At 44.9% G+C, this 11,240-nt stretch overlaps 1 protein-coding gene across 1 annotated transcript; it reads left to right on the top strand.

The window, feature by feature from the left end:
* Nucleotides 1-9,697: 9,697 nt before the first annotated feature.
* LOC104076822 (lysophosphatidic acid receptor 6-like) lies at nucleotides 9,698-10,624 on the top strand. The gene has a single exon (XM_009577826.1). The coding sequence runs from the start codon at nucleotides 9,698-9,700 to the stop codon at nucleotides 10,622-10,624; it is 927 nt and encodes a 308-aa protein (XP_009576121.1).
* The last annotated feature ends 616 nt before the right edge of the window (nucleotides 10,625-11,240 follow it).

The raw sequence follows: 11,240 nt of genomic DNA on the forward strand, positions 1-11,240 counted from the left end.
CGAGAAGAGAGAGCAGCTCAGAAGCTAGCTCTTGCAAAGGTACCTAATGCCAAATGGTAACAATGACAAGGGACACAAAGCTATCAGAAGTCTTCCTCTTCCTCTGCCTTTCATCTGAACATGAAAGGAATGAGGGAATGGACTTCCTTCTGCATAAACTTCTCGCTGTTCACAGGCAAAGCTATAAAAATCAGCGCCTCAGAAAAAAAAAAAACCCACACTTAAAAAAAATACTGTATCAAAGGTAAGCAAATTATGAATATGTGAAAAGGAAACAAAAACGTGCAGACTATTTTCTATGATTTGGAGACATGTGGGATGCTGCATGCATATTTCACATAGGAGAAAGCAAATGCTTAACATCACTGCTTAACAGTAGTCAAAACCATCAGCAGCAGCACTGCAATAGGCTATAGCATAACCAAACTGGTGTTTCAGCACCTTTGTCTGTTGTGAGAAAAATTGTGCTGGCAAGGCAACGCCAAGCGTGGAAAGAAGAAAGCCTACTAAGCGCACAAGAGATGCTTGGCCAAAGAAACCAAATATTTAGACATACAGATTCTTTCTCTAGGCTGTATCATCTTAAAAGGAATAATAATGGAAAAAGAAATGACGAATTGTGAGTGCTCAGCAAATTTCCATAATTTAGGTGAATAAATGATAAGTGCTTCTGCACAAACACCATACCATGAACACACTTACAACAGTGCAAGATCTGCTTAAAGGCCACCACTTCCTGAGTTCAGCTACAGAAAAAAGGAGGGAAAGATACTCTTCTCTTAATCCTTGCTGAAATCTGCATAGAGTGTAACTGCAGAGACACTGTGCTTTTATCACATATACACAGCCTCACCCTAACTAAAATGTTACCGAAATTAAATAGAAAGACTGAAAGATTCAAATTAATTAAGTGATCACATATATATGGAAAATGACATGAAATACACATTGTCATATTCTTGATTACTTCTTTTGCATGTTACTACATAGTTTCAACACAGTTTCAACACTTACCAACCAAGAATAGTTAATTCTGAATATGAAAGGGCAGACATACAAATTATTTCTGAAGAGCGTATCACTTCTAGAAGGGGTGTAAACATCCAGACATGATCGATGCAATGTCTCTCCTGGGCTGCAGACAGGGAGCCAGGCCCCAGGAAGGAACAGCCTAAAAATAGTGTGTTGGCACTGGGAGGGAGGTATCAGGATTTGGGAAACTGCACTCCACTGCAGGTGTCTTGTATCATCTTTGGAAAGTCCTTTTGCTTATCTCTGCTTTGCTTCCCCACATGTAAAATGTAAAAGATAATAGACCCTACCTATGCCACCAGGATGACACCAGAACAGTTACATTTAGGAGAGGATGGAAAACCCCAAACTTGACAGTGTCAAACAGGCAAGCCTGCCATCGTGCATTGCAATGTTCCGTGCAGACACCCAAATCACCCTGAAAGTGATGTGGTTAGGCACAGGAGACACCACACCTCATCAGCACAATGCTCAGCAGAGCTAATATTTGGTAAACAGGTTATAAGGTTAGCGAAGCACCAAACTGATCTGTCCAACTGTGCATACAACAAGAAGAGGGGGATTTTTATTAACAGCCAAATCCTCTGTGCACTCTACCTCTGGTGATAGCAAAGTTAAATCTTACTAGTACATCATGATATAATAAACATATGCATTGCTGCTGGCCTGTTAACATTATAGTAGACCGTGAGCTGACGTTTGGTACAACACAGTTTACATAATCAAGCAACAGAGCAGAACACAGAGAAAGCAAAATGGATTTTAGTAAAAAATATTTTTTTAAAAGTTTCCATTTTTTTCCCCCCAAATAGGTCTTTTGGAAATATATCATTTTGTAAAAATATTTCCGTTGAGGAACATGTTATCAATATAAATTCAGAGAAAAGTAGTGTTGCCAAATTCTGACTGCTGTCACTGCATTTCTAACTAAGTCATCTCTTCATGCTAATTATCTAAACTCGGAGGTTTGCTATCTTTCAATTTCTGCTACCTTAGGAAGACCAGAAACCACAATTCAGCTGGCAACCTACCTGCTTTTTCTGCTAAGCAATTCTAACAAACTACCTCTACTAAACACTGGAAAATTTAAATTGTAGTATCATACATTTGTTTGGGTTTTTTTTTAAGAAATGTTCCTGAAGCAGCAGTTGTCAGGTGATCGATATCCAACTGGTTCTCTAAAGTACTAAAGATACATAGATAAAACATTTTAGTATTTTCAGCATAAAGATGCTAGAATTGTCTGCTAAATAGACATGTGCATATTGTGTTCAATGCATGGCATATATCTGTAAGGCCTCAGTAGAAAACACTGTGGGATATAGGAAGAGGAAAGTCTGGAACCTAACTATGGGAATCTTTACGATCAAGCTTTCTGTATTTTCTGAACTTCTTACTGCGGGAAGCACTGTCAGCAACGGGAACGGAGTTTCTTATGCTCTTCCCCTAAACATCCACTGCTGGCTTCAGTCAAAGACAGGATGCCATATTACATGCACTTTTTCTCTTGCCTAAAATGACTCTTACGTTCTTCTTCAGTCCATTATTTTCTCATAATGACATTCAACAAACTTCCCTCCCTGCCATGAGTGTTGCCGTAAATATGCCTAACAATTTCTCACACACTGTGCCATTACACAGGCCCCAGAAATGAGACAAGGAAAACTGACCTTTCGCATTAAGAAGAAATTGAGCTGTGAGCCATGTGGGGTCTAATCGAGATTCTCCCAGTCACCATGGGGTGCACTCCAGAAGGACGCAGTTCCTCGCCCATACGAGCAGTCCAATTGGCTCAAAATGTGTACGAGTGCCTTTTGGAAAGGAGGTCCAGTCATGCAGTTACTTTCCTAGAGTTGTACATGCACTTCAGCACTGTGAAAAATAAAACGAGATCTCCTTGATCATCTGCAGTAACTGATTTTTTTCCCACCTTGCAAAATTACAGCTGAAGTGCCTGTCTCATCATGCCAGGGGCAGGGGGGTTTATGGTTTGGAGGTTTGTATGATCTATTGGGAAATAGTTGATTTATGAAAATGCTGTCTCAAGTCCTTCAGGGTAATTATGAGTTGAAGTAGTGTAGCTAATGGTTTGAGTAGGGAAAAAAAAAAATATAAAAATACCTTAGAAGTGTCAAAATGACTCAGTCATTAGGCTGGAAAGAGGCATATGCTTGTGATGTGATATGTAGGGCCCTCAGCTGGGGTGCACAAGCCCCGCTTGAACGCCTGCTCTGAGGAGTCGGAGAGTAACTAAAAGCACAGAATCTGCAACACAAGAGACAGTTGTCCACCAAGTTGTTGCCGCTGGTGCTGCAGCTTGAGAGGTAGCAGAATAAGAATGTAGGGGAATGAATGCCTGAATTGCCTGGGCCTTAGATCAGAATGTAGTAGAAGATTTGGGAAAAAGAGTTTGTTTTCCTTTGGGTTTATTCACATTTTACCAGTTTCAAATTTCACCAGTCTCAGAGCACTGACACAGAAAATACCCACCCTGCTGTCCTGGCCTCAGATGTCCCACAGGAGCATCCCCAGCTGATTTCTCTGTGGAAACTGAGACGTGACTCTCAACAAATACTAGATCACTTCAAAACTAAACATGTCAGGGCTCAAAGAGAGAAATCAGCTCACATGCTCTCCCAAGCAGCAGATTTAGCTCCTTCAGCATTGAAAGTGCTGGGACACTCTTGGCCCTAGTGCACAGCCAAGGTTTGCTGGTACCTCCCTCAAGCTGTAGGGTCCTTCCAGAGGATATTAAATGCTGGCGAGAAGGCCATCGCCTGGGATCAGACCTCTGTACCGCACAGCAGCTTCCCGGCCCTGGCCTCTCGGCCTCACCAGCAACACACAGGCAGTACTTACGGTCACTTGCTCTACAGAAAAGCTCCATTTCAGCTGTTTCTGTGCTTTGGCCCTCTCTGCCCATCACCATCAGAGCTTTTGGCTCTCCATTTTCTCATTGCTCTTGGGCTGTCCACGGTGTGGATCGTGGAGCAAACACAGAGGCTGGTGAAGACAAGGAGTCTAGTGCTCGGCTGGTGGCGGCAAGTTGTGGGACAAGCTGGCTGAGCTACAGGATAAGCTATTCCTCCTGGTGATCAACCACAGATAGACACAGACATCAGAGGACTGAAGCCGTGTTTCTCATTTCCCCTGTAGCCACGAGATGGAGCAACTCAATAACAAATGGCTCTGCAGAGCCACCGGATTTAGGTGATGGGAAATTTCATCCCAGTTCTGGCTTACCCAGAGGCTGCAGGCAGCCCTGGTGGGATGCTGCAATGGCCTAAGGTGAGTATGTGGCCCATGGCATAGGGTGGGCAGGAGCAAGCTCCAACAGCCTCCTGACCCATGTCCCAGGTGGGATGCAAGGAGAGGTTGGTGTTCCTGGGTGCCACGCAGCGAGGCCTCATAGCAGGGCCAAGGAGCTCAGACATGCTCTCAGCCCCCCATGGCAACCCCAACCAAGCATACTCTAGCAGTAAAAGCTTCTCCAGGATCATCCCAAGGCTACATGGATTGCTCTGTTGTGGCCTCTGTTGCCCAACCTCCTGCTGTTTCCTTCTGGCTGGATTCCGAAGCCTCCTCCCCAGCACAGAGCTAGAGCAGCCCTTCAAAAAAGAGAAAATTCAGGAACCTGGGGACATGGGAGGGCAGGGGGGAGGTGAATGAAACTGAAAAGTGGAGAAGACTTGAAGGCATCTGGGGGAAATCAAGAAAGCAAGGGGATGACAGCAGTGAATGCTCTCTCTTCTCAAGCAAAGCAAATCTTTTTCTCACTGGTTAGACTCTGATTTAGATCAAGAAAAAGCACCGTGTCTCCACTGCACAACCCTGTGTGATGAAATGGTTACTGATCTAGCTCCTAAACTGGAAGGATGTCAGCAGCACCAGCCCCATACTGACACTCTTCCTGAGAGCCAGGACTGACAGCTGAAGAGCCAGGACCATGGCACTGCCGTCTGCGGTGTGGTCTGGTGTCAGAGCACAGCCACAGACTGGCAGTGCCTTGGGATGGCTGGCACAGCCCGACACTGCAGGGAGAAGGGTGGCCCCAAGGGCAAGCACAGGGAATCAGCAGAGCTTCACTAGTTGCTACTCAGGGATGCACACATGGCCTGAAGGGGAAGTCTGTGTGGCAGTGGCAATATGGTAAACTCCTCAAGACTAGCAGAAAAATCCATGTGAAACCGCTCCTTCGTCAGGAAAAAGAACAAGATGATGCATCTGAAATCATACATAGCAGCAGGTGCTTCACACGCTGGTGGCATCGGTGACACGCACAGAGGCACCAAGGACAGAGCAGAGTTTGCAGGGTGCCTCCCTCTTCTCCCCAGTCTGCAAGAAAAGGGACAGTACACTTGGTGTTGAGGACTTAGTGAATACTTAGTGAAGAGTCACGTCCCAGTAGCATAGAGTAGGGCCTGTGGCGAGAAAAGAAAGGTACCTTGGCTGCCCACAGTTTCCTCACCCCTGCATCACAAGTTAAGCTATTAATCAACAGTCTGAGAGCCCTTCATGGACTATCCCAGCCTTTCCATTATGCTGCTCGCTCGGTACCATCAGCCCTCAGCATCATCCTTTTTCACCCTTTCAATTTTGAAGGGAGAGGAGCCTTCACACCTTGTCCCAAGTGCATTTGTACCCCCTGCCTGCCTTCCTGGCCATTTCTCCTCAGATGCCTCCCTAAGAAACTCACGAGGACGTTTGCTGGGAAAAAAAGCAGACCAACTGCTGGTGGTGGCTAGACTATGACGTGCCAACCCTGGCATTGCCACTTCCTCATCCTCCCCTTTCCAAAGCATCTTCCTCCAGATGTGTAGCCACATAGGGCTTTCTCAGCGAGCACGCCCAGGGAGGCCCGTTCTGGGCAGCCTCTGGCGAGGTGGGCAGCGCTTAGGTGACATGAGAATATGAGTATCAAAGAGAAAATGAGAGAGAAGAGTAAGCTTCAAGTGTGTGAGGGGGAAACCTTGAATGGGAAAGAGAGCATCTGCTCTGAGCATTGGTGGCTGTATCAGGACTGGCATGCGCAAACCCAGGACCGGGGCAGGAGCACAGAGAGCGCTCTGGCAGCTGGGCTTACGTCCCATGCTCACGGCAGCCTCAGTTCCCGCCACCCAGGCTGGCTTGGGCCCCAAGTACCTCTTCATGGTAGTGGTGCCTGCCTGTGTTGCGTGGGGTTTTTTGCGTTTGGTTTTTTTTTTTTTAATATCCAAAATGCAGTCATGGTCACAAGACCACCACTGGATACACAGAAGTGAAACCTAGCTGGGGAATGCAATGAGGTATTGTTCACTCAGACCTTCTACCATGTTTTTCCCCCTTGGTAGTGTTTGGTTTGTTGGTTGTTTTTTTTTTCCCCCTTAATTAGGGTCATTTCAACTAAAATACCATGGGGAAACCCCAAGTACTATTTTTTCTCTCATCTCCTATCCCCCATCTCTTTCACAGATGCACAGTTTGAATTCAGCCAATACAATCCTCAGTTTTGATATTTAAGGGGTATGCAGAGCACCAAGCAAAACTACCCCTCTGGCCTTTCTTTCCCCGTTGGTAAGAAGATTGCAAACACACATACAACGGGCAAAAAAAATCTTTCTTTCCCCTTCCCCCCTGAACAAAATCAGCACGTGACACTCTCCATGGGTACATTCCCTGCTCTCTAGGAGTATAAACAGATTTAAGAGTAACTCTTGCCTTTTTTTAAAATACCAACTTGAAGTGAACATATTAGATCACCACTGAAAATCAATGATCTCTTTTTCCTTTTTGGTGCCATGAAAAGTAAGGGAAACAATAACAGTGATAGCTCAGAATGTAGCTTAAAGCACATTTTGACAGCTAACATTCTACTCACAGATGTTACATACAATCAATAAAATCACGTCTTGTAGAAAAAAAATCAGAGAAAGATCTGCAGGGCCAGAATTTCCTTCTCTGTTACTGGAGACTATTTTGAATGGTGACTCAGAGACGCTACCCCCACAAAGTCATCTATTTACATCCTTAAATGAGCTCTGTGTGACATACTATGTACATAGTGCGCGTATGTATGCAGACACAGCGTGGGGAGTCAGATGTTGTAATGAAATACGTGATGAAACGAAAAGCAGCAGCACTTCATGCTTTCTAACATCCTGACCAGCAGTTACTCTGCATGCAGCTCACTCCACCGCCTTAAAAGAAAACACGAGACTCAAGAATTTTACAAGCTGAGAAGGAGAAAAAGTTAACAACCAGAGCTAGAGACAACCCAAAGGTAAGACAACAAGAGAGAATATTTCATTGTAGTGAAACCTTGCCTTAAAAAGCTTTCTTCTTGCTACAAGATCTGAAAACTAAGTATATTTCACATAACTTGTTTTGCTTAAAGCATATCTACTTTTTTTTTTTTTTTTAAGAATGAACAGAGCTATCCTTTGCATTTATGCTTTAAATCATTTTTTTCTGGTTTGTTTAGAAATCTACACAACAGACTCTAGTCTAAAATGCCTTTTTATCATAACTAGATTTTTCTCAAGTAAAAGTCTTGGTAAGAAGCTGAAATTTTATTTCTGTAGACCCAGAATTTTCTAGACACACAAAAAAAGTACTGAAGAAAAAAGAAAAAAGGACTAATGAAATCTCCTATAGAGGCAATGAAGTAAAGGACTTTGTCGATATTTATTACTTTTTAGGAATTCCTTAATTAACTTTTCATCCCTTTAGCTCTCAGTAATGGGTTCCTTCCCAGCATTAGACTCACAGTGCTTCACTCGATGAAGGGGACTCAGCAGGAGAGCAGCATATTGGGCTGCCGAGCCTAGGCCACCCTCTTGTACCAGGCAGTATCTCTGCCCAGGTCGTCAGTGAAACCCCTTGTCTGCCACGGGCCACCTGAATCTGGAGGTTCAGGGACCCAACCCAGCTCCAAACAAGGTTTAACTCCCAGGCAGTGAACAACCAGCAGCATAACAAGGGGTGCTTCTCACCTCCAGCCACTCAGATCCCCAAGTGCTTCACAAATTCAGGCTTTCCTGTCCTTTTTTATTCGGGCGAGGGAATTTCATTATTTCCCCTCATACTTCTCTCAGTCCCTCGCAGATGGCAGCAAAGCAGGCGCTGCTGAGAGGGTTGCTGCCCCCTGAGCCATACCCCACCATGCCTTATGGGCAGCTGTGCTCTGCAAGGAAGGAGGCTGTTAAGTGCTTTACACAGCCAGCAGCACTGCCTACTGCGGGGACCCGAATAAAACCTGTACCTGCTACAGCAGGACAGAAGCTGTGGATGGATCCCTGCACCTGACCCCGCCAGAGGTATGCTCTCTTGCACCCACAGCCCTGCCAGCACCCCATCAGGCTGGGTTTCTGGAACTGATTTTCTCATTTCTGTAAACTAGTAACTTATAGGATCATTCGTCTGGCATCAGTGTGTCCTTAAGGAGCAAACAGCCAACCTGCTCTTGCTTCCTAACAATAATTGTTAGTTTTTAAGAAATAAATTTCCTTTTTGCTGATCTTAATCTCTCTCAAAGAGATCCTAATCTCTCTCAAACCACAGCACGGAAGAGCTTACCTCTGAAACACTGGGGGAGTGACTTGATCTGCAGAACAGGAACTTTTACTGCACAGTTGACGACCGGTTGACAAATCTGAAACGAAACATCAAGATCAGTAACTCGTGTAGGAAAGGCACTACGTCAAAGTAATAACAATTACAGAACAGCAGATGAAAAGTAATTTCTGGGCACTGACAGAAAGATCTTTGAAAAGCTTTATTCACAGGTTACATTTGCTGACAGAACTGGCTGGAAGAAAGGATCAGGTATCCCCAGAAACAAATGAGAGCCTTCCCAGTCCTTATCAGGAGAGTCTGAGGGCAGGATCAAACCAGCACTCTTCCTCTAAAGAGGAGAATTACTTCATGACTCCTGCTAAGAGGGTGCCTACCTCGACCTTTTTAGTCCCATCTTTGCAGAGGAGAAACCAGCTGTATGTTTGCAGCAACCCCTGTCTCTACAGACACACATTTATCCACTGTAGTTAAGTCTGGCTGGTTTACACAAAAGCTTGGGTTCTTAAATCTCATTCTCTTCCGAAAGACTTAACCTCTGCTATAAATAGCCTGTTTGAAACTTCCTGCCTGCTGCTTTTAGCAAGGTTGTCAGAAAGGCCAGAGGTAATCATACTTTGCCTAGTGGTAGTGGGAGAGGGTGCAGGATGGCGACGACTGTTTGGGATCTTCACATGAATAAACATGGGGGACTCTCATGCTCTTGGCTCCCCAAGGTCTCTTGCAATAGCTTGACTCAGGAAATCTGATACAACTAGTCGCCTCCCCAAAGTCCAAGTAATCCTAAAATCAGGGGCTGCCATCCTGGGTCTGCAAAGAGATCGCATCACTCCAAGGGGATGGTGCAGTCACATCTATACTCTGCCTAGCCTAAATTATAGGGCAGCACAGTTTGGGGTGACAGGTAACAGTGGAAGTGAGGCTTGGACACCAGAAAGCCTTGCTCCTCCTTGAGGCACAACCTTGCCCCACAATTCAGCACACAGCAGCCCAAGAGGAAAAAGCGTCTTCAGGTCTGTGGACACATAGAGACCTCATTGGCCTTTGTACCAGGTCTTAAATGTGATCTTCATCCTTCCCTGTGATTTTCTTCTCTTCCAGCATACGTGGAGATATGAACGACACCCACGCCAAGAGCAATATCAGCAATATCAGCGCTACCGTGGAACTGTTCCAGCTCATCATGTACACCCCAACATTTACCCTGGGATTGCTGTTCAATGTGATGGCTCTGTCATTCCTGTTTTGTAAGATTAAAAAGCTGTCAGAATCTACAGTCTACATGATAGCCCTTATTTTCCTGGATACTTTGCTGCTGTTTACTCTTCCTTTTAAAATAATTTCCTACCACCTTCGGGACAACTGGAACTTGGGGTCTGTGTTTTGCTCCACCTTGGAGAGTCTTTACTTTGTAAACATGTATGGCAGCATCCTCATCTCCCTCTGCATCTGTGTAGACCGGTACATCGCTATCCGGCACCCTTTCACAGCTCCCACCCTGCGATCCACCAAGAAAGCCGCTGTGATCTGTGCTGTCATCTGCCTGGGCACCTCAGCTGGGACAGTCTCTACTTTCCAACTGCATGGAGAGGGCCACAACATCTCGTCCTGCTTCCATAACTTCTCCAAGAGCACATGGGAAAACACAGGCCTGTTCAGTGCCTTGGAGACTATCTTCTTCAGCAGCATGGCAGCCATGACCTTCTGCACTGTTCAGACCGTCAGGTGTTTGAGAAAGCGCAGACAACGAGACAACCCCCAAACACACATCACCAGAGCAGAGAAGATAGTCATGACAAACCTTGTGGCATTTTTGGTCTGTTTCACGCCTTACCACATGGCATACTTGGTCTACTTTTTGGTGAAGAACAACATCATTCACACCAGTTTTCAGCAAGTGCTACGAGACATTGTTCAGGTAACCCTTTGCTGGGCAAACCTGAACTGCTGTCTTGATGGGGTGTGTTACTATTTTGTTTTAAAGGAGTCCTTGGAAGACCCATTACAAAACAGTGAAAAAACAGCCACGCGAAAGCCTTGATCCACGTGCTGCATGTTAGTTACTCGGGCCGATGTGTGGAGATGCTTTCATGGAAAGTGCAGGGTCCTGAACTACTTACCTGAGCAATTTACTTTAAATATTCAGACCTGAAAGTATTTAATAAAAAACAAAACTAAGTCCATTCCCAGGAGACTGCTCCTAACTTTTTTTATTTCCTTCCATAATGTTTTGTGTTAGCATTTACGGGTAAAAAGAAATGGAATTATTTCCTATAAATGGTGATGCATATCTCTTTGGATGTGGTTCCTCTTTACTTTGAAAAAAAAAATTCTTCACTTACGTGTGCTAGCATCTTTCAACCTCCCTGTCTATATCACACCTGCAAATCTCCCCAGGCCTTCAGTCACTATGGACTTGGGCTGCTGGGAAACAGAGGCTTAGAGTTCATGGTAAAAAGCTTCAGACTAAATTCTGTTGCCTCCCCTACCCTGATGATGTATGCTCATGCTCACATACATGCACACCTGTAAGGTTTAGATTTGCACATGCTATTTAAAAAAATAAAATTATTGTAACTCTAAATCCAAAGGCAGCTTTAGGTTAACATAGGTATAGCAAGATCTGCATGCCATTCCTCCACTGGCTGACTTGCTCT

Source organism: Fulmarus glacialis, unplaced genomic scaffold, assembly GCF_000690835.1.
Source record: "Fulmarus glacialis isolate BGI_N327 unplaced genomic scaffold, ASM69083v1 scaffold7375, whole genome shotgun sequence".
Taxonomy (NCBI): domain Eukaryota; kingdom Metazoa; phylum Chordata; class Aves; order Procellariiformes; family Procellariidae; genus Fulmarus; species Fulmarus glacialis.

Bases quoted from the DNA above. Each gene is read 5' to 3' on its own strand.
- LOC104076822 (XM_009577826.1), top strand. From the start codon at position 9,698: ATGAACGACACCCACGCCAAGAGCAATATCAGCAATATCAGCGCTACC.